The sequence below is a fragment of the Mesoplodon densirostris genome, chromosome 10, assembly GCF_025265405.1.
Source record: "Mesoplodon densirostris isolate mMesDen1 chromosome 10, mMesDen1 primary haplotype, whole genome shotgun sequence".
NCBI lineage: Eukaryota > Metazoa > Chordata > Mammalia > Artiodactyla > Ziphiidae > Mesoplodon > Mesoplodon densirostris.
The window spans coordinates 78132573-78157339 of NC_082670.1; the positions used below are offsets into that span (position 1 = coordinate 78132573).

At 35.7% G+C, this 24767-nt stretch overlaps 1 protein-coding gene across 1 annotated transcript in view; it reads right to left on the bottom strand.

Annotated features, from left to right (window-relative positions):
* Nucleotides 1-24767, bottom strand: part of DNAH12 (dynein axonemal heavy chain 12) — a 222826-nt gene that overhangs the window by 62706 nt on the left and 135353 nt on the right. The window contains exons 38-47 of the mRNA XM_060111265.1: nt 22120-22258; nt 20910-21076; nt 18510-18765; nt 16538-16837; nt 15686-15864; nt 11786-11978; nt 10289-10450; nt 6620-6814; nt 1787-1920; nt 367-529 (exon numbers count right to left, since the gene is read on the bottom strand). Of these exons, the coding sequence (XP_059967248.1) occupies nt 367-529; nt 1787-1920; nt 6620-6814; nt 10289-10450; nt 11786-11978; nt 15686-15864; nt 16538-16837; nt 18510-18765; nt 20910-21076; nt 22120-22258 (1888 nt within the window). The remainder of the gene's footprint in view (nt 1-366; nt 530-1786; nt 1921-6619; nt 6815-10288; nt 10451-11785; nt 11979-15685; nt 15865-16537; nt 16838-18509; nt 18766-20909; nt 21077-22119; nt 22259-24767) is intronic.

Genomic DNA, 24767 nt, shown 5'->3' on the forward strand with positions numbered 1-24767 from the left:
TAATAAGTATTACTAGCACTTGACTAATTTAAAAAAAAAACCAATCTTATATTTAACCAGCTATTACAATAAAAAGTCAACCCTGACATTATATTCTCTCCAAATGCCAAAAAATTAAGAATAAAACTCGGTGTATTTGAGTCTGTGTGGTCTGGGAAACTCAGTGAACTTCTGTAAAATTCACTTTACTCATCTGTAAAATGAGGATCATAAAAGTGTCTACCTCATGGAGTTGTTATGAGGAATAGCTGAAGGAATGCACATGAAGCACATAACACAGTACCTGGCATATAATATATTCTCAATAAATTATAGCTCTTCTATTTCCCATTATGTATTACCATTTGAGCAGCTCCTCAAATTTACCTGAGACTCAGCAAAAGCTAATTTGTCAAGTCCATTCACATATCGCTGTTTTGCTTCCATTACAGTTTGTTGCCTCTTAGTCAAAAGTTGTTGAAATGAGGCAATAAGTTCAAGGTAAGAAGTAGCAGTAACATAGTTATGTCGTCCTAACACGTGCAAGAACCTAAGAGAGGCAGATAGCATATCTTACTATAAGTAATGGATTTTATAAAGTAAGAAGTAAATTCAACATAGCATTAACAACAAACATTCAAGAATAAAGGTTAATTTTATTCAGAAGCTGCTGAATACTTGAAGTTTACAAAATCCTAGAATATTACACAGAATCATTTCCTAATTTCTTGTCTACAAAATATCAAATAGCAATGGTGTAGTTAAAAAGCACAAATCAACAAAGATATGTCTCAAAAGAGAACTATAGCAAGAAGGATATAGGAAGGTCTTTTTACATGTTTCATATGCCAGGAGGATCTAAGGGACCCAAGATACTGTACACAAGTATAGTAGGAAAGGGGACTGCAGATAGCATAGCAAGAATGAGTCATCATTCCTTGCACACGTGTCACATGTTGGTTGAAGGGGGTTTGGCCAGAAATATAAGACTACTACCCATACACATAAAAACAATGGATGCAATGATGTTTCACATCAAATATGTAGACTAGAGCCCACTGATTGGTGTTAACTGTCCAAGCCAAACATGCTAGCTGGCTGTAAAACTCTGGCAATATACTATGAGCACCTTTGAAATGAGGATCTCAGAGATGAACAGAGGTAAAACTTATACTTTTAAGGCATCCACAGCACACCAACTATCTCCCTCCTTGTCTGAGAACTTCCAACCAGTGCCCCAAGAGAAATGTTTGTTATGTGAAACCTGCCACCATAACCACAGCAGATCAGAGCAGGGTTGGGCACTGGACACAAACAAGGCTAATCATATTTTGGAATAAATTGGGAATAGAGAACTGGAAACAGCCAATCAGTCTCTGCTAAAGCTGGAATTGCAAGAAGTAAAATTGAGAATCAAGAGGCAGACAGTTTCCTCCATATATACTGGGAAGTAAAAAATTCAGTCTATAAAGAGAAAGAAGCAAGCAGATGCCCAAGAGAAACAGGGATGAGAAACAGAGAAAAAGCATTTCTGAGTTTGTGGTGGCTTTTTAACTCCTGCTTCCAGTCACTTCTAAGATACAGCTGTATTCTTTCCCTTAACTTTGTAAGGTACCCCTGTATCTTTGTAATAAATTCCTCTCTTTGTGAAACCTAGATCAAGCAGTTTTCTATTACTTACAAGTCTTAACTAATTAAATGATTGAAGAGACTTAGAAGCCATAGAAATCCCATTAAAATTTTGGGCATTCACAAAAAAAGATGCTTTAAAATACAAGGCATTATTGTAAAATTTATTAATATTAACCTTTCTGAAAGATGTATAATGGAAGAGTGAAAGTGTTTGCAGATTGGAACTATCTCTCGTCGTTCAACCTCAGTAAGCTCCAGTGTTTCTAAGAATTTCACAGCTACAAGTTCAAGAGCGTCTTCGGGCCATGGCTAAAAATAAGAAAAAGAAAAGCAAATAAAAGTTAAGATGATTAGTCACACTTCAGTTATATAAATTGTCTTCCTATGTGAGAAGAATTTGGGGTTGAGAAAATTAAAACCTTAATAGGGAAACTAGAATTAGGGGGACTAAGGGCACAATAAATCTATGAAAGATCTAATAAATATTTTATACAGTAAAATTAAAGATAACACAATATAAAGGAATGGTAGATAATAATTTACATATCAAAGATATACTATACTACTTCCCTAACTCTTCCACTTGGACATCTAGTAGGCACCCCAAATTTAGTAGGACAATGGCACAGGCTGCTTAGTTGCTCTCTTAATAGCTATCAGCCCCCTTTCCTTAGAACTCCAATTTTATTCTAGATAGCAATATGCCCAGTTATAATACCACATTTCCTAGACTCCTTTGCAATTCAGAGTAAATAACGACATATAAGCAAGCTCTCTAGAGAATTACATAGAGTTGGCATAGGTCCTTTTTGCCCTACTTTCCATTATTCTACTTTGTTTCCGGAGCACAGATGTGAAAGTTGGAGATCTAGCAGCCACATTAGACCATATGATGACTCTGAAGATGGAAACCACACGCTAAGGATAGTAAAGAAGAACATGGGGGGCTTCCCTAGTGGCACAGTGGTTGAGAGTCCACCTGCCGATGCAGGGGACGCGGGTTCGTGCCCCGGTCGGGGAGGATCCCACGTGCCTCAGAGCGGCTGGGCCCGTGGGCCGTGGCCGCTGGGCCTGCGCGTCCAGAGGCTGTGCTCCGCAGCGGGAGAGGCCGCAGCGGTGAGAGGCCCACGTATGGCAAAAAAAAAAAAAAAAAAAAAGAAGAACATGGGATTCTGATGACTTTCTTAAGTCACAAAAGTCCCAGTCTGCTTACCTTCAATTTTTTTTCTATATGAGAGAGGAAAAGAAAAAAAAAACCTGTGTTTAGTTTGGGTTTCTGTTACTAGCAGCCCATTATAATTCCTACCTGTTATAACATCCAAAGTTGAACATTTGATTTTCTTCCCCACAAATTCACTTTTCTTCCAGTATTCCCCATCTCAGTGAAACGGTTCCTTTGCTTTTCCTAGAATATACCAAGTGTGCGTCTGCCTCTGGGCCATTGGATTTGCCGTCCCTCTGACTAGAACCCTCCCCACCTAGACCTCCATGTGGTTCACTCTTTCACATCTCTGTGCAAATGCCAATTTACCAGGAAGGTCTTCCCAATGCATTCTTTCTAAAACAGCATTCCTTCCCTCTTTACTCTTTCCATTATCCTGAATTTTTTCTTAGCACTTACCAATATCTGACATATATATTTATTTGTTTTTGTCTGTCTCCCTGACTCACCACTAAAATGTAAAGTCCACAAAAGCAAGGACTTCTTCCTCACTGCTGGTATCTTCAGTGCCTAAAACAGCTCTTGTCAATAAATACTTGAAATATTTATTCAATGAAATAATTTATGTTAAATGAGTAATTAATCTCCATTTGCTCATTAGAGTATTTTCCAAACTTCATTTCATTTAGATTCAACAAGATGCTTATAATTTTTTTCTTTATAGTAGACAATATGCATTTTAAGATCAATTTTTTCAGTGTCTGGCCCTCTATCCTGGTAAAACTCAAACTTTTTTTTTGCGGTACGTGGGCCTCTCACTGTTGTGGCCTCTCCCGTTGCGGAGCACAGGCTCCGGACGCACAGGCCCAGCGGCCATGGCTCACGGGCCCAGCCGCTCCGCTGCATGTGGCATCTTCCCGGACCGGGGCACGAACCCGTGTCCCCTGCATCGGCAGGCGGACTCTCAACCACTGCGCCACCAGGGAAGCCCAAGTCAAACTTTTTTGATCAAGCACCCTATTAGTAAAAAAAAGTTTTAAGCACACACTACCAGTGTACACATACTTATTAACAGATTATATGCATACGGTATTACTGTACTAATATATATATATTTAAACCTAAAAAGAGGCATCTAAAGATTATTAAGATAAATTAATTTTTGTAAAATGCCAAAATCAGTGTCATATGACTTTTCCAATCATGTAACTCTTTTTATACTGAGAAAGCTTCTCCCAAAAGCTCCCTGGCAGACTTTAAATCCAGATCCATTGGCAAGCAACGGGTCATGAACAGGCTCATGTGTAAAATGGTCAACAGTAAGACGAGTGAGAGCACCTATGCTGACTTAGACCGACCAGGAATGAATCCCTATTGTACATGGCTACATGGATAGTGATTTCCCAAACAAAATCAGAATTCTGTCAGCAAAGATGGAGTGGGTAGAAAATGGCTGTTGATAGGTAACCACGCTATCATAAGCTAATATTGCAAGTCACGACACACCCTGGGGATAAGCTTTATTATTTAAACAGTTGATATAAATCCATATTCCAAATAGCCTTCTTAAATTTGTTTTTACCAATGTCTTACCAGATCTTGTTAAGTAGTCATTGTTTTTGCCTTATAATGTAGCTGACACAGAGCTTGAGCTAGCTCCTACTAGTTTATGACATTCTCTTACTGTCCACATACAACTGCATTATGTATCTTCAATTTTTAGTTCATTGCAGGAATCCCTCAGGGTACCTTGCATACCATCTATGACACATGGCCATTTGACGTACAAACTGAGTAAGGGTGTCAATGTTAATCCATATGAAATATTTCATACAAAAGCGAATATTCCAGTAAATCCTTCCCTTATCCTCTGAGTTGTTTTGGCACCTCTGGTGAGAGTACACCTTACTTTAGAGAACAGAGATCTATCCAAAAAGTCAATGACTTCCTGACTATGTGACACAGTGGTTTACACTCACTTCCTGAGTTTAAAAGAGCCAAGCCCCAAACAATGCCATCAGCGCCCCTGACACAGGTTCTATAGCCCCAATGTTCCACTATAAACTCTCTATTCCTCTCTGTTATCCACTTAATCTCCCTTATCTATTTGCAACTCCTAGTTCCACCTTTTTAAAAATTTCCCCCAACAAGCATGAATCACATAGAACAGAACAGAAAGCCTCATGGTTATAAAATACATATCCAGAAGTAGTAGAATTGTACTTATAAGATTTCACAAAAGAAAAACTTTTGGTTGGACAGGCTTTGTTCATTTGTTTGTTTGGTTTTGGTTTGGGGCTACTTAATGGAAGCAATATTAAGATATAGTTTGCATAAAGCAAAACTGTTTCACACAGTTTTTATTGTTGTATAAACACTAAAACATCCACTAGCTGAAACATATTGCAATCCTCAAAAGGGCAGAATTAGTTTTTCAAACATGCAATTGATAAATAGGCAAGAGAGAATAAAACAAATTAGTATCAGAAATTTATCTTTAAAAGAAATTATCCAGGGTCAATCTATAGTCCACATTCTATTAGGCATAAAACAAACAAATAGAAGGCACCATGAGCTACCCTTCTCAAGAGCATAAATACTTAATGGTTTTACACAGGCAGTGACGATTTGCTTTGTTTAAATGAGGTGGTGGCCTGCATCATTTGCTGCTGGCATGACTGAAATTGCCACCAAGTTGGTCTTCCTGTTTCTTGTTTTGCCCCACTCCAAATCATCCACCATATAGCCTCCAAGTGTTTTGGGTTATTCCTAAAATATTGATTAGCTAAATATATGTTAATGCCCCCACAATGTCTTTGGGATAAAACCAAATTCCTAGGCACATTTACAAATTCCTTTATAGCCTGGCACCCACTTAAAGCTCCAATGTAACTTCTGCTGCCCTCATTGCCAGTCAGCCATACCAAACTATTTGCCCAAATGAGCCATGCTCTCCCCACTGTTCCACCTTTGCACGTACTAACATCTTGTGATAGCTAATTTTATGTGTCAACTTGCTATGGGCCAAAGGGTGCCCATATATTTGGTCAAACATTATTCTGGGTGTTTCTGTGAGTTGCATTTTTGGATGGGTTCAATATTTAAATGAACAGACTGAGTAAAGCAGGCTGCTCTCCCTAATGTGAGTGAGCCTCATCCAATCAGTTGAAGGCCTGAATAGAACAAAAAGGCTGACGCTCCCTCAGATAAGGGGGACTTCCTCCTGCCTGATGGCCTTCAAGCGGGAACATCAGTTCTTTCCTGCCTTTGGACTCAGACGGAAATATCATTTCTTCCTAGGTGTCAACCTTGCTGGCCTTCAGACTGGAACTACACCGTCAGCTCTTGTGGGTCTCCAGCTTGCCAGCTGCAAATCTTGGAACATGTCAGCCTCCAAAATCATGTGAGCCAATTCCTTATAGTAAATATATGTACAGATAGATAAAGATATCTCTATCTATATATCTTTCCACATATACATGTGTGTGTATATATATATATGTATACATAAAATACATTCTGCTGGTTCCTTATACACCCCCTCCTCTATGGAACGAATTCATTTTCATATTTCAGAGAGTCACTGTCTTAATAAGTACACCTTTCCCACACCAAGACTACGGCTCTTTTATATAATTGTTGACTGCTCATTTGCTGACTGCTTTTTTTGTCTTGCAGTCTAGAGTGTGAGCTCCTTTTGGGGATCATGTAGTCTTACCAGTCCCTGGTGCTGCCATTAGAGTAAGTGATCAAGAAACACTTGATGAATGTAAATTAATAGAAGTTGAGTAAGATTTCAGCAAAATTCCAAAAGATTTAGTTGTCCTTCACCCCCAGATTACAAACCTGAAACCAGTCAATGGTACAGCAATTGATGAGGGATGGGAACTGCCTCAAGCAATTTCGAAAGGCATCTCCAATGGGACTAAAGGCCACTACAACATGAAGATTATCTTTGCAGCGATTCACAAAGAAAGCAAACAGCGCTAAGGGACTGAATTCATCGTGTTTATTGCCAGCCTGAGCCACAGGATGAACACCCTAGGGAATACCAGAAAAAACCTCATAAATAAAAACAGGTATGCTAATAATAAGATTAGTAGATATTGGAATATTAAGAATTTTTATTACTCCCCTTATAAATATCTTTAAATTTTTGTTTTTATATCAAAATAATGGTTTTGTTATAGCTTGCACTTAGAAGACTACTTTCAATTCTGTAATTCTATAATTTAAAAACAAATATCTGCCAAAAATTTAACTTATAAAAATACAAAAGTTCACCAAGATATATGTGTGGGACTATAATTCAACATTGTTTTTAGGAGGAAAAAATATAAACAACTAAAGTGTCCAGTTAAAAACATTATAGGGTCTTCCCTGGTGGTCCAGTGGTTAAGACTCCACACTCCCAATTCAGGGGGCCCGGGTTCGATCTCTGATCAGGGAACTAGAGCCTGCATGCCACAACTAAGATCCTGCGTGCCACAACTAAGACCCGGTGCAGCCAAATAAATAAATAAATATTTAAAAAATAATAAAAAGTAAAAACATTATTAAACATCCATATATTGTAATTTTATACAACAGTTAAAAATAATGAGATGCATCAACATGTGCTATGGCAAGATCAGCAAGATAAAATAAATGCAAGAACAAACTGTGCAACAGTATGTATAATATGATCCTTTTTGTTAAATTAAAAAATATATAGGTGCATATGTGTGAGCACATACATACTTTTTTATGGAAGCAATCACAAAGAACTATTAATAGTGGTTACTTTGGGTGAGAGGGACTTAAGGGAGAGTGAGAGAGAGGCCTTCATATTTTATCTTGGACATTCTTCTTGGTTTATATCTTTTTTTTTCCATTTTGGACGTTCTTATGCTGTTTGAATTATCTAATTTTATTCTTATAATATTTGTATTTTTTTGAAATGTTAATAGAGTTGTTTGGTAATGAGATTATAGGTCACATTTAATTTTCTTCCCTTGTGTATCTCTATATGAGAAAGGCATCTTACATGTGGTTAGGCATAATGGCTCTAGAACCAGACTTCTTGAATTCAAATCCCCGCTTGCAGCTAGCTGATTACCTATGTGACCTGAAGGCAAGTTACTTAACCTCTCTGTACCTTAGTTTCCTCATCTGTAAAATGGGGAAAAGAGTACCTATATCACAGGATTGTTGAGGAATCAAAAAGCCATTACATGTGAATACTTAAAATAGTTCTTTCCACATAGGTAAGTACCTTTCAGCTTTTTATATCCTACTTTTCTCCTTGTTCAAAGCAGAAAAGGTTTCATAGTCAATAAATTATCTTATAAATAGATTTAAAATTTTTTCAATAGCAAATTTAGGGAGTGGTCACAATGATCATACAATTTCCAATGTTATAACAATGAATTTATTTCTAAAAGAATTCTCTACTATAGATATATGATACCTATATCTATGGGAAATGGCAAGTCAACTCTGTATATTCATTCTGACAGTAATTCTCAAATTACAACTATTATGATCAGTGTCAATCTATGAAATTATGTTCAGGTGGTCTATCTGCATTAACTCTGAGCTTACAGGGGTACATTCAGATAGAGAAAGGTAATACATGGTTGTAACTGTAGAACAAGAGTTCATGAAAGGGCCAGGATGGTGATATAAATATAGGGGTTATTTACACAGAAATATTGGTTAATGTTTCTAGAGTAGAAGTAGGGAGTAATACATACACACACACACACACACACACACACACACACTTTGGGAGCACAACTGATTCTGGGGAGCAAGAAAAACACTAGTTACTGAAGGAATAATTAGGGAGATAGGAAACAAACTGAGTGAAATTTCATAGCAGTCAAGAGAAAGCAGAGTTTAAAAGAAGGAATGATGAATTATTTCAAAGATGAATCACAATTTTAAAAGGGAACTGAGAAAATATCACTAAATGTGGTAAATAAGTCACTGCTACACTGAGAAAAATATTGCAAAAATTTAATTCTGCAAGGAGTGCAAATGGAACAGTGGAAAAGGTAGTCAGGAAATAGAGGTTTCTAGAACTCAGAGGTTCTGAGTCTAGAACGCTGATGTTGACGTCAGAGAGATGTGTTGAGTCTATAAGAGGTGCCCTCTAGGCAGTACCAGGGCCAAGCTACAGAGGTCAGTTATAGGAAGTGAGGTTTACAGTAAAATGTTTGCCAGATGGATGAAATAAGCAAAATGGTCTTCAAAGTGGGATGCAGGGTATGTAAAGAAATTAATATAACTTCTTTTACATTAACCTTTTATATTTTTAAAAATTAGTATAAAGCAAGCAAAAACAGGAATGCATTTCGGTACCCCTGAGTTCTGACCATGACCATTTCCTTGTGGAAAAACTGATACGGTGTTCCTAGGGTGGAATATGAAGGAAAGAAGTTCTTAAGGCTACTGTTGGGTCATACCATAAAATAGTGAAGCAATGGAAAAGCTTTGTAGCAAAGTGATGAGAAGAAAAGATAAACAATAGCTACAGTGAGCAGAAAATCCTTGCAAAGCTTAGAAAATCCCACTCCCCAAGGTGTCCCATTCCTTGGGTAGGAGTGTGGGGGATGAATTTATCCTATAAATTAGGAGAATTATGATTCTTCAGCAGCCTTAGCCACAACCTGGATGCTACTTGGGATTTTTTTTTCCTTTCTTCTTCCCCATGCCAGGCCATGAACTGGTAATGTATCAGATTTACTGAGGGCTTTCTAAGTGCCTGACGTTCCATAAGTGCCTTACATTCCATAAGTGCCTTATTTCACTTGATCCTCAGAACTCACAACAACGCTATGTAGGAGGAACTATTTTGTGTATACAACAGTTTCATTCCATAGACAAGAAAAGCAGGGTGCTTGAACAACCAGGGTGAAACCATTTTACTCCACATGCTATCACTAGAGGCTGGAATGAAGCATCCTGGTATGAGTGATAAAATCTGTGGGTAAAAGTAGTTATGGTACATGAAAGGGGAAATTACTAGCTGAAATCTTGTATGGGAAGATCTTAGAAATGGGGGTCAAAGGTCAGGACATCTGAAGTAGTGGGTGCTTCAAAAATGTATTTTTTTGTCAATTAAATCACAAAGCATGACTCTCAGATATATCAGAATTAATACAAGTAGTTTTGTTAAAATTTGAAAATTTTACTAACCAGTGGTAAACCATAAAAGCTAATCAAGTAGTGTTTTAAAGCTATATTTTCTCATATCACTGTAACCCTAAGATATGATTTTAAATCTCTAATCACTCATAAAACATGCTAAATAAGATCAAATGGATGAAACACAATGTCATCATTATGGAAAAAACAAATTAAAATTCTGTCTCATAACTATTGAAGCTATTTAAAATTCACCAAAAAAGTATTAAAATAATATACATTAAGTTTTCAATTACCAAAATCCTCCGCAAAAGATATATTTATCCTGAAGAGCAGAAAAGCTTCAAGACATGTTGGGAGCAGCACTCCCTAAAAAGCATTTACCTCCATCACTTCTTGTTTTTCATCTGCTGCAAAAATATTAGGTACTTCTCCAGTATTGAGCACACTGTCGATATCCTCTAGAAAAGCTTCCTCTTTAATCTGGGTGTCCGTGATTAGAAAGACTGTCTTCTGGCCCCTCATGCCCACTTTCCTTAATAGAACCTGAAAATAAAAATGTACTTATAACCAAAATCTGGTGGAAATCTGTTGGTTTTGCTTTCCTTTCTTTTGATAACATCTCAAATTTAGAGTAGTACCTCTTCCATTTTGGTGGGGCTGTCAATCTGGGCCTCCATTTCTCCCGCCCTTTTGGTGGGAGACTCCAACTGGCCAGTTTGCCAACCCCTTAGACATAGTCATTGATTCAGCATCTTACTTCAGGGACTGAGATGGATTTGAAAACAGAAAGAATCTCTGTCCATCTAAGATCAAAGATATAAAGACCAGTTCTCTACAGTAACTTTTAGGATGTAGAATTTTAGTATGTCAGGGTCAGAGGAAGTTTAAAAAGTCCAGTAATGTCTCTCTTATTTTTTTCCACTTTAGGTCATCTCTCTTCTGGGGCCTGCAGAGCCCTGGGCACATGAGGGTGAAGCCCCAAGTATGCACTCCACTATTCTATTTGTTACTGGAACAGCAACACAGCTCCAAAGAAACTATTAAGATTTGACAACATTAATGACATCATCATCATCATTGAGGTTCATATTTAAGTCTACTGGAAAACACACATTTGCCTGAAATAAGGCCTCTCTGAACTAGAATAAAGGTAAAATCAGCAGCAGCCATGGTAACAGCAGTGGATAAGACTTAAGTCATAAATCCTGCTCTGCTGTGCATGCCTTCTCTCAATTTCAGTTTCCTCATCAGTAAAACACAGAGACAACCATACCTGCTGCATTGAACTGTCATACCTATAGAATGACAGCATGTATATAAAGCACTTAAAACAGTGCTCAGCACACACAGTAACTGCTCTAGGGATAATATTATTATCATCAACACCAGTGTATTTAGCACACAGCTATACAGGTTGGCTCTCTCTTTACAGATAAAATAATGCATTGTAACACATATATGTAGAATCTAAAAAAAAAAAAAAAGGTTCTGAAGAACCTACGGGCAGGACAGGAATAAAGACACAGACCTACTAGAGAATGGACTTGAGGATATGGGGAGGGGGAAGGGTAAGCTGGGATGAAGTGAGAGAGTGGCATGGACATATATACATTACCAAATGTAAAACAGACAGCTAGTGGGAAGCAGCCACATAGCACAGCTCAGTGCTTTGTGATCACCTAGAGGGGTGGGATACGGAGGGTGGAAGGGAGATGCAAGAGGGAGGGGATATGGGGATATAGGTATATGTATAGTTGATTCACTTTGTTATACAGCAGAAACTAACACACCACTGTAAAGCAATTATACTCTAATAAATACGTTTAAAAAATAATGCACAGATATTATTTTAGACACAAGATTTGCTCACAATTTTACCTTCAGGTCCTCTCTCCATTCATTCATACCATAGCTCTTAGAAATTTCTGGTTGGAAAATTTGCATTTTTGCCATGGATGTAGCCAGACGAGTTAAGGATTGACGACCACTTCCTGCAAGCCCAACAAGCAAAGCATTTCCACCAGACTGCTTTAGAATTCGACATATTCGTGATAAATGTTCCAATACATACCTATGAAATATCGATATTATTATACTTGAAAATATGAATATAAATGTATATTTACACATAAGTATCATTTTGCTTTCCTAGAAGAATGGACCTTGCTGCCCCATATATTACTATCCCAATTTTAAAGAGGTAATCATCAAAAAGCATGATTTTTCAAATGCAGTTGCAATTGGATCATTTGATGTAAAGGAAAACTATTTGAGGTACAAATTCAGGAAATGTACTATACAAATTATAAAAATAAAATGAAACTGTAATCATTTATACTGGGAGCATATTATTGCTTTTATTAAAAACATTTCTTTGGGAATTCCCTGGTGGTCCAGTGGTTAGGACTCTGGGCTTTCACTGCCAAGGGCCCAGGTTCGATCCCTGGTTGGGGAACTAAGATCCCACAAGCCACACAGGTCGGCCAATAACAAAACAAAACAAAAAAAAAACCCCAAATTTATTCAATCTTTTAATACTAGGATTTCTATGCAAGAAATAGAAAATCAGTTATATACAAAATAGTAAATTCAGGAAACGTAGCCTCACTAGTAATTAGGGGAATTAAAACTATAAAGTCACAAAGTAGGCATAGAGGGAACTTACCTCAACATAATAAAGGCCATATATGACAAACCCACAGCCAACATTGTTCTCAATGGTGAAACACTGAAACCATTTCCTCTAAGATCAGGAACAAGACAAGGTTGCCCACTCTCACCACTATTACTCAACATAGTTTTGGAAGTTTTAGCCACAGCAATCAGAGAAAAAAAGAAATAAAAGGAATCCAAATTGGAAAAGAAGAAGTAAAGCCGTCACTATTTGCAGATGACATGATACTATACATAGAGAATCCTCAAGATGCTACCAAAAAACTACTAGAGCTAATCAATGAATTTGGTAAAGTAGCAGGATACAAAATTAATGCACAGAAATCTCTTGCATTCCTATACACTAATGATGAAAAATCTGAAAGTGAAATTAAGAAAACACTCCCATTTACCATTGCAACAAAAAGAATAGAACATCTACAATAAACCTACCTAAGGAGACAAAAGACCTGTATACAGAAAATTATAAGACACTGATGAAAGAAATTAAAGATGATACAAATAGATGGAGAGATATACCATGTTCTTGGATTGGAAGAATCAACATTGTGAAAATGACTATATTACCCAAAGCAATCTACAGATTCAATGCAATCCCTATCAAACTACCACTGACACTTTTCACAGAACTAGAACAAAAAATTTCACAATTTGCATGGAAACACAAAAGACCCCAAATAGCCAAAGCAATCTTGAGAAAGAAAAATGGAGCTGGAGGAATCAGGCTCCTGGACTTCAGACTGTACTACAAAGCTACAGTAATCAAGACAGTATGGTACTGGCACAAAAACGGAAATATAGATCAATGGAACAGGATAGAAAGCCCAGAGATAAACCCACACACATATGGTCAACTTATCTTTGATAAAGGAGGCAAGAATATACGGTGGAGAAAAGACAGCCTCTTCAATAAATGGTGCTGGGAAAACTGGACAGCTACATGTAAAAGAATGAAATTAGAACACTCCCTAACACCATATACAAAAATAAACTCAAATGGATAAGGACCTAAATGTAAGGCCAGACACTATCAAACTCTTAGAGGAAAACATAGGTAGAACATTCTATGACATAAATCACAGCAAGATCCTTTTTGACCCACCTCCTAGAGAAATGGAAATAAAAACAAAGATAAACAAATGGGACCTAATGAAACTTCAAAGCTTTTGCACAGCAAAGGAAACCATAAACAAGATGAAAAGACAACACTCAGAATGGGAGAAAATATTTGCAAATGAAGCAACTGACAAAGGATTAATCTCCAAAATTTACAAGGAGCTCATGCAGCTCAATATCAAAAAAACAAATGACCCAGTCCAAAAATGGGCAGAAGACCTAAATAGACATTTCTCCAAAGAAGATATACAGATTGCCAACAAACACATGAAAGAATGCTCAACATCATTAATCATTAGAGAAATGTAAATCAAAACTACAAGGAGATATCATCTCACATTGGTCAGAATGGCCATCATCAAAAAATCTACAAACAATAAATGCTGGAGAGGGTGTTGAGAAAAGGGAACCCTCTTGCACTGTTGGTGGGAATGTAAATTGATACAGCCACTATGGAGAACAGTATGGAGGTTCCTTCAAAAACTCAAAATAGAACTACCATATGACCCAGTAATCCCACTACTGGGCATATACCCTGAGAAAACCATAATTCAAGAAGTGTCATGTACTACAACGTTCATTGCAGCTCTATTTACAATAGCAAGGATATAGAAGCAACCTAAGTGTCCATTAACAGATGAATGGATAAAGAAGATGTGGCACATATATACAATGGAATATTACTCAGCCATAAAAAGAAACGAAATTGAGTTATTTGTAGTGAGGTGGAGGGACCTAGAGTTTGTCATACAGAGTGAAGTAAGTCAGAAAGAGAAAAACAAATACCGTATGCTAACACATATACGTGGAATCTAAAAAACAAACCAAAAAAAAGGTCATGAAGAACCTAGCGGCAAGACGGGAATAAAGACGCAGACCTACTAGAGAATGGACTTGAGGATATGGGGAGGGGAAAGGGTAAGATGGGACAAAGTGAGAGAGTGGCATGGACACATATACACTACCAAATGTAAAATAGATAGCTAGTGAGAAGCAGCCGCATAGCACAGGGAGATTAGCTCGGTGCTTTGTGACCACCTATAGGGGTGGGATAGGGAGGGTGGGAGGGAGGGAGACGCAAGAGGGAAGAGATATGGGGATATAAACTGATCCACTTTGTTATAAAGCAGAAACTAACACATCATTGTAAAGCAGTTATAGTCCAATAAAGATGTTAAAAAAAACCCAAAAAACTAAAGTCACAGTCAGAAAGCATTCCACTCTCCTTCGACTGACAAAACTTACCAAGTCTGGCAATCCTAAGTGTTGTGAAGGGTTAGAAACAATGGAAGCTCTTAAAAACAATAATTATTTTTGAAGATACTTTGGCAAAACTTAGTAAAGTAGAAGATGCTTACATACCATGACACAATAATTCCATTTCTAAGAATATGGCCTAGGGAAGTTCTTACACATGTAACTAAGGAGACATGAATGTTCAAACTTTTTTTTAATTACATAAACTAGAAATTACCTAGAAGTCTATCTCAGAAGAATGACTACATTCTGTTAAAATTATACAATGTGGTGCAATACAGTAGTAAAAATTCATCTTCTGTGAATTTCACAAACAATCTAGAATAAACCAACTTGCAGAGGAATGTGCACAGTATGCGACATGCAAAATAAGACTGTATATGTGTTTAGGAACACACACATGTAGTAAAAGGCCAAAGAAACACATGAGTTTCTTTTTACCCCTGTAAGGTACAATAGGGATGCAGTGAGGGAAGGCTGATTACACAAGGGACTTCAAATAAATTGCTAGTATTTATGCCCTTTTTTTTAAATCAAAGTATATTTGATTTACAATATTGTGTTTAGTATTTTATGTCTCAAGCTGGGTGATGGGTACAAGGTTGTTCATTATAGTTTTATATCTTTTTGTACATTTAAATATTTCACAATAAAATTTTATAATTTTATAAAATTATAATTTAATTTAATATAATTAATATAATTTTAACCATCAATACCAAATATAGGTACCTAAAAATGACAAGATTCATTCTTGTTTTCTGAGTTTGATTATACTCATCTAAGCACTGCTCCACAATGTCACTAAAATCATGAACATTTGGAATTTCAATATAAACTCTGTCATCTCCTTCAAGGTCAGGATTCATATAGTCACCGAACATGAGATTTCTTAAGTCCTCTTCAGTTACCTATAAAATGGAAATCAACAAATTATATTAGAACTTAAATTTTTTTCTAAAATAATTTTAAAACAAAAATTTTTCTGAAATAAATTTAAGAAACTTTAAAATTTTTTTCTAAAATAAATTTAAGAAAATGTTACACAAAATTTTGTTTTATCTATGTTATGGGATGATTATCAATTAGATAATTCTTTTAAATATTAGGATAGTAAATAATATACTTGTAAAATTAACACCTGAAATTATATTATATCCTTAGGAAGTAAAAAGAAAACAGTTTTTTCTATCATATAAGTTTTTTGCCCCCAGGGGCAGGAAAAGTCATTCTGAGCAACTCCCATTTTGTGAGTCATTACTAAGGGATGGTCACCATGTTAAGCACCTTATATCTGTTATATCACTCAATCCCTATCATATAACTTCTATGTTATACACATAATTCCTCTGAAAGCAAATCTTCTCAAAATAAATACCTATCTATGAGGAAAGTTAAAAGAATATGATCATTAAGAAATAATAGTTTGTTATAAAGCAGACAACAGCATTGTAAAGCAGTTATACTCCAATAAAGATGTTTTAAAAAAAGTAATAGTATTCTTTCAAAGATAAATTGATTGTAATAATTCATGCTATTGGATTATTTTAACTTAATATATTTTTAATCACTAAATATACTCACTGGTGCGTTCCCTTTTCTTAAATGTGAAAAGATACTATCAAATGATTCTTTAAAATGGTCTCTTATAACATTTTTTGTTAAAGTGAACAGCCAGAATCGGTCATTATCATTAATGAGACGATCATAAAACACTCGGAGAACCTCATGCACAAACAGACGGATCATAGTGTGCTTGCTCTGCACGGCATCTCTTTCAATGAGCAAGCAGCCCCGGATGACACGTGAAAAATCCCGCAAGTTGAAAGTGTAATGAGATTTTGTGGGAGTGGGCAAAAGATTTTCCATGGATTGTTTATATATCTGAATATGAAAAAAGCAACAAAGCAAAAATAAAATGCTTATAATCAGCAAAGTCAATAATACAAAGCCAACAACAATGTAATATACTATAAAAGACAGTATATTATATAAAATATTTTATTTATCCTATCAGATCACATTGACTTGGAAAATTGTATAGTATTGAGTCTAATATAGCATATATCTATTTCTTTTGGTTTATAGCACTCAACCAGGCATTACAAAGTTGAGGAAACTTAATATTATCTGATTCCATCCAAGCTCAAGAAGTGACAAAGCTTTTATTTCCCAGTAATTATGGTTGTTACATTTAAAGGCGAATGACCTGGGATTAAATAGTTAACAAAAACTTTAATAGAAAGTGAAATCAGATAACTCATTCGAAATGAAGAGGATGATGAAACAATTTTCTTTGACCACCACTGACTCCAAAATAAATCAGCGTGTTCTCTCCCTTCCCTTCTCTCTCGTTTTCTCTCTCCCCTCTCCTCCTCCTATCTTAATTGGCTATAATATCAAAATGAAGTATATTTTTACTACATGCTGAATTCACCAAATGAAGTTTAACATCCTCTTTAAGAAAGGTAAATTAAATCTTTTATAATATAGGCTGAAAAAAATCCAAATGAAATTATTTTTTATTTATATATGTTCTCTAATTCGTCTCCCCTAATCTCCATACACGGTAGGTCTACAAAACATCAAAGACAACTCCCCTCTCTTTCCAGGAGATGCCTGAAATATAACTACCATATTTTATAAATAGAAGAACTTTTCTGTATAAGTACAGGAATTATAATGTACTATCTCTTTGCTCATAGTTTCTCTATTTTAACAACCCAATTTTCCACCAGAACAGGGGCAAAAGAACTTTAGAAAGATACAATGCTCTTGGAAACTGATGGAATGATTCTATGGAGCTTTTTGCTTCTGGTTGCAGTGATGCCAAAGTGAACCCCACTGTATCAAGGCTCCAGAAAGCTTAGTTCAATGAGATTATCACTAAATTACCTTAAATACATTTTTTTTCCCTTCTACCATCAGCGATGAGGCTGGCTCTGGCCTCTGAGCAGAAGCAGGTAACACACCCTGGATAAGTTAAGGGCTGTTCTTTGGCTATATGGGCAGTCTTGTTTTCTAGTCCCACCCTTGTATTCTCTTATTTTTTTTTTCACTGCTACTCCTAAGTTATGTGGTCTAGCAAAAATAATGTATTCATAAGCTTCTTAAGTTTCTTTCTTTTTTTTTCTGACACAACATGAAGAATGGGAGGGAAGAGAGAGAAGGGAAAATTAGTAAATACTAGAGTAGGAACCCAACAATTAGGGAAAAACCCACAATGTGGCAGATATTGGTTCTGGATGATTTCCTTATAATAACCTTGTGAAATAGGTATTATCTCCCATTTTAGTGATTAAAAAAGTAAGTTTCTGGAAGGTCAAGTTACTTGCTGAAGGCCAGATAGCTAGGAAACAGCAGTCAAGACTCAAACCCAGTTAGATTCCCCAATTTCAAAGCCTATGATCTTCCTGTCCTCAAGCCTTCCTAACAGCTTCTCTGACACTGAAGACTAAAGTGGCTAAGGGGAAAAAGAAGTTAAAAAAAAAAAAAAAGGAAGGATTAAATAAGGATATATGTAGTACTAAAACACCCTATTGCATTCTTTGCTCACCTCCATAGTCCCATTGACAATTTGGTTCCCAACTAAAAAGTACTCAGGAGGAAATTCTCGAGTCCTAAGGTAGAATGCTACAATTGATGAGAAGATTCGGACCATAGTTTCATCACTGAAAGTATTAATAGTGCAGATGTTGAAATGTCTAATAAAACGGGGAGTGACTGGATTTCTTCCACCACCTGGAGGGCCCATGGCAGCAATCAGTTCTATGTCAACCAACGTGATTTTACTTGTGTCCTTAAGGTCATACCTTGAAAGCACATAAAAATTCCAAAACAATCAGTTATAAAGCCAACAAGATGGATTGAAAAGTAGATCTCCTTAGAAAATTAATCTGATTTTAGCTTCTTTAAATGGAAGATTAGATAATGCTTGGAGTAAGAGAGAAGTTTTTTTTTTAAAAGATTCCTATAATTTTTCTTTTTTTTTAAATTGAGGTATAACTGACATAACATTATATTAGTGTCCATGTACACCGTAATGATTTGATATTTGTCCAAATTGTAAAATGATCACCACAATAAGTCCAGTTAACATTTGTCACCATACATAGTTACAAAATTTTTTTTCTTGTGATAACTTTCAAGATTCACCCTCCTAGCTACTTTCAAATATGCAATACAGTATTATTAACTATAGTCACCATGATGTATATTACAGCCCCCTGACTTACTCATTTTATAACTGGTAATTTGTACCTTTCGACCCTCTTCACCTATTTTGCTCCCCCTATCCCCCGCCTCAGGCAACCACCAATCTGCAGAGAAAACTTGTTTTAAAGCAGCAGTCTATTTCTCCTTTCAGTGACACTGATTCTGTTGCCCAGATTCTGGGTATCTAGAAGGTCCCTTCCTCTTGCTCTTGCCTTTCTTTTTTCCAGTTCTTTCCAATTTGACTCTCCTTTGCCTCTTCACACTCCAAATCCAGAAGCATGGATGAGAGATCTTTTTTGTGGATAGTTACAGGTAAATGACAATATGTCCCACTTTGCCTAGGACAATTGTTTGTGCCCATCCTGTAGTAACTATTAACACTCCCCTTTTTCTCTCAGAAATGTCCTGATTTGAACAATAAACTATATACTTATTCTACTTACAGCTAAGTCTTGATTTCTTTTTCTCATCTCAAATCTTATCTTCAGAGCACAAAAGGGTGTATAAATAGAACCTATACACAATTTTGTTATATAAAAAGAGACCCATTAGGGAATAACAAAGCTTCAAAGAAGTTTTAATCAGAAAGGGGTACACAAATGACTCAGTTTAGCTGGAAGCACTCAGAGTGAAAAGTTGCTTATTTCCAACAGGTCATAAAGTCCTTTAATATTGACGTTCTTGCAAAAAAGGGGGGGTGGTTATGGGAGAAATCTATACAGCCAGTTCTTAGTCTAAATGTACCATAGAAAGTATGAAAATATGACTTGATTTTTGGCAACAACTCTAGTAACTGTCAATAAGGGACTGGTTAAGTAAATTATAGCAAGATCCACAAAACTAAACAGTATTAAAATGCAACAAAATGAATGAGATAGACAAATAATACAGATAGGTGAATGAGACAGACAAATAATATCGATAAATATTTAAGTGCAAATAAGTTGCAAAAACATTATATGTAATATGGGTCTTTTTTTAATAAAAAATATATTTATATAGAAAAAGAACTTGGAAGAATAGGGAATACACTATTAACAGTGGTTATCTCCTGGAGGCAGGATTCCAAGGGCATGCAATAACAACAACAAAAATATAATCCCAAAATATGACTTAGCTTCACAATTAGGTTACCCTTGCCTTGAGATAAAAATCATGGCATATTAGGGATTAGGAAAGTATTTTAACAGGAGGAAATGAAGAATTATTAATCCGAACTAAAAGGTACAATGTCTTATTTGTTGGAAACTAACCATGTCATCATAAAATAGGGTGGGAGGAATGGAAGAGTTATCTACGAAATTGCTGTCAAAACCAAGCCATCCCAAGGATACAGTAGTCCCAAATAGTTATAGATAATATAAAGAATTTTAAAATGGCAGAAACATAGGGTGCTGGTTACGGTTACTTAGGTTGGAGACTACCCACAAATTCTCAGTTCTGGGTGATGGTAAAAGATGTAATTTGTAAATTATATTTAATAATTGAAAGTAGTAGATAAAAAGGACAAAAATTAATACATTATTGAATAAATATATTTCCAATACTGGATTATTCTTCCATGGTATAAAAAGTTATAGAAAAGTCTTCCAAAATTTTCTTTATAGGAAAATCTGGGCAACCATTTTCTTCCATAAGTAATTTGAGAAAATATATTATTTTGATGTGAGAAATTAAAATAGAAGAAGAGAACAAGAAATAACTTCAGCATGGCTACTTAAGACTTTAATTAAATAGTTACCAATTCCCACAGTCAAAAAACTGTCGTAATAATTCAATAGGAGGTTGAGCTCCATATTTCTCCAATGCAGGCATATTCATGTCATCTATAAAAATTATACACTTCTTTCCCATAGGTGGTCCAAAAACTCCTTTGCGTCTTTTATCCAGCCTAGCCATAATAATGTTCTAAAATATAAAAAAGAAATAGTAGTATATTTAAAGCCATACTTAACACCAGGAAAAAAAAGAAATTTAACAGTCTAATTATGTAAGGAAATAATGCCAAGCAACATTATGTGCGTGTTTATTAATTTATATTTATTCATTTTAGGGTTATACCAAACTTCATATTCAACATCATTCAAAGAGCATATATTGAAATCCTTCTATGTGCTCAGAATTGTTACATGTTTATATATAACCAATTGTTACACCTATTTATATATTTATATTGTATACACACATATGCACACACACACACAAAATATTTTCTATATTGGATACCCCAACATATCTATTAACTTTAACTTAATATCTAAAAGCACTAATCTAAATTTGTAGTATTTTGAAATTAGGGAATTCTACTGGCTTAAAACAACGAAAATGAGCACCACAGATCAGGAGAGAATGGACAGATATAAATTTAGGAATGGATGATAAAAATGGTGATTAGAAAAGATCTCATGCAGTACTTTCATTTGGCACCTCTGGGGGTAAAGGGTGGGATGCACAGTTTCCTGTCACAGAAGGTCATACAATAAACAGTGTATGGTTTGAAAGATCTTTCACTGACAGAACTTCAGTAGGCAGCAAATACCCCTAGGGGACCATCTAGGAGAGTCTCGAAAGAACAAGCTCGCGCTCTCTCTCTCTCTCTCTCTCTCTCTCTCCCCTTGTCTCCTTCTCTCTCTCCTTCCCTCTCTCTCTTCCACCCTCCCTCCCTTCTCCTTTACTTCTCCAGTTAAGAAATCAATTGTTGCTTCTTGGGCTTGAAAAAAAAGATGACAAAGCTCAACAATTCAGTATTAATGCAAAAATGTTCTCTTGAACTTTTGTCCTTAAAACCTGATTTTTAAAACTTACTTGTAATGCCAAAAAGAAGTTTTGAAATTTTATTTAAATTCATAGAGGATTTACACAGCTGCTCATTTAAAATGCAGTTTTAAATGCTAATCAAAAAGGCAAAAAAATGAATAATTATAGACCCATGTTTCTGGCTTTTAACTAACCTGAACCTGATTGGCACTGGTCCGTGCGGAGAAATTAACATAAAAAGGAAAGTACAGGTCCTTTTCCAAGTGATTCATCAGCTTATCCTTCACATACACTGATTTTCCTGTACCCGTTGGACCCACAAAAAGTAGCGGCCTTAATGAAACAGTGAACATATCATTCAAAAGGAGAAAAAGTCAGAATACATTTCAATTAGAAGAGGCTGGATTTAGTTGAAAACCTAAATAGTAATCAAATCAACTTCATCCAAAAACTCACATTTCAATTTATCATTGTAATTTCATAAAAGACTGGTGAAAGTAACAATTGGCACACAGTTTTGCTTACTTACTGAAACTGAAATAGTAACAAACTATTATTTGAACAAATGTAACATTGCTATATGCAAAAACACTCATAAAACAAGTAGTAACATGCTTAACTTTTCAGAAAAAAAAAAAGCCAAAGTTTGTCGCCTCAGAAAAGTGACGTATTTGTACTTTTTAGTTAGAGGTACAGGCAAGAGGGTGCCGTGTGGAATAGACTAATAGGATGATGACAATAAGAGAGATTGAAAGTGTTTCGCAGTTATCTCAATAGCACAAAGCTTTTGTGAGAAACTAAATAACAATGAATTCTAAAGGTAACGGTTATATATATGCCCATTAATAGCATTTTTGAATCAAGTCAGCGTTACTAACTGAAAATACTTGTCTAAAAGCAAACTCTAAGGAATTCTCTATTCCAAGGGCTTCAAAAGCAGGGTTTCTCATTTTTGAGTGGTCTGAACTAATTTTAAAGGGAAAAAAAAATCCTAAGAGTTTATGTTCACAGAACCCTGGAGAATCCCGTTTGAGACATACTGAATTAAAAATTAAATACTGTCACTTTAATTGACAACTTGGCATCACATGCTACATAAAGACAAACACAAAGGCTGGCACTAAAACTGAGCAGCAGTAATCAGGTATAAAGAGTCATCTATATGACCCAAATTATGATAATAATAATTTTTAAAATTATCATTGAAGTAGAAACATAAAATTAATACTATAAATAAAAAAAGATCATTTAGAACTACAGTGATGCCTGAGAATTCATCTACGCTTTCCAATCTGAGTAACACATTATGGAAAACTATTTATTAAAATAATTTTACTAAATAAACACTGTTCTTAACTTGAGGCCCATGGATCAAACTGAAGAAATTCTTAGACAGTATTGAGAGTTTGTGAACTTAGATGACATAGAGTTTATACCTTTACTTTCACTACACTTAACTAAAATGGAGCAATTTATAATATAGTACCTATGTACTTTATTATCAATAATAATATTGATAATATTTGTCATCAATAGAAATCACACATATTATACTAAACATTACAATTGTTAGAGATATTTCAAAAATATCACTTATGCCCATTGCTTCTTCAAAATTATGATCATCATCAGACTCACAGATGGATCTTATTATTTAATGTGTTAATAAAAAGCACATTATTACTACTATAGCTCAAATTTTTTCAATATTTAAATAAATATATTTTAATATGTGATTTGCTTTATAATCCTATATTTGTACTTATTCATTTAAAAGCATTATTCTGACAAATGGTTCATGGAACAAGAGTATGTACCCCAGAATTGACAAGTACCTTCCTTGCTTAATGAAGTTTTTAATATTAGCCTCTAAATGCAAAAATGCAACTATGGGTACAAAATAGGGATAAAATAATGTTCCCTCATAAGCTATTTTTCTTTTTTTTAAATTAAACAGGATAAAACTGCCACAAAATTCACTCAGAAACAGGTTCTTCATCAAAAACAAATAAACCATGACATTCATGCATATTATGTGAGCTTGTCCAGTTTAAATAATATTTTTTAAATAATTTTATTTATTTATTTTTTTACTTTTGGCTGCGTTGGGTCTTCATTGCTGCGCGCAGGCTTTCTCTAGGTGCGGCGAGCGGGGGTTACTCTTCGTTGTGGTGCATGGGCTTCTCATTGCCATGGCTTCTCCTGTTGTGGAGCATGGGCTCTAGGCGCGTGGGCTTCAGTAGTTGTGGCCCACAGGCTCAGTAGTTGTGGCTGACGGGCTCTAGAGCGCAGGCTCAGTAACTGGGGCACATGGGCTTAAGTTGCTCCGTGGCATGTGGGATCTTCACAGACCAGGGCTCAAACCCATGTCCCCTGCATTGGCAGGCGGATTCTTAACCACTGTGCCACCGGGGAAGCCCCAGTTTAAATAATATTAATGATAAATTATGGCTAGTGTTTCAAAGAAAAATAACTATAAAAGTGTTATTAAGAAAATTGGTATGGGTATGTCTATGGTACGTGCTAGGCTTTTCATCTTTTTTGATGTGCTCTTCTTACGTAAGTCTGAGTCTTTTATGTTCATCTTAAGTTATGAAGAACTAGCATAGGACAGATCTCAAAAATGCCAAACAGGAAAATGTGTATCATGGTTAGTCTGATCCCTCAGGAGTACAATGAACCTGGAGTAGAATGCATACCTTTTTAACAGTAACACTGTAACTGACATTTAATCTGCTATTACAAATAAAAGAAATAAAAGATGGCTTATGGGGCTTCCCTGGTGGCGCAGGGGTTGAGGGTCCGCCTGCCGATGCAGGGGACGTGGGTTCGTGCCCCGGTC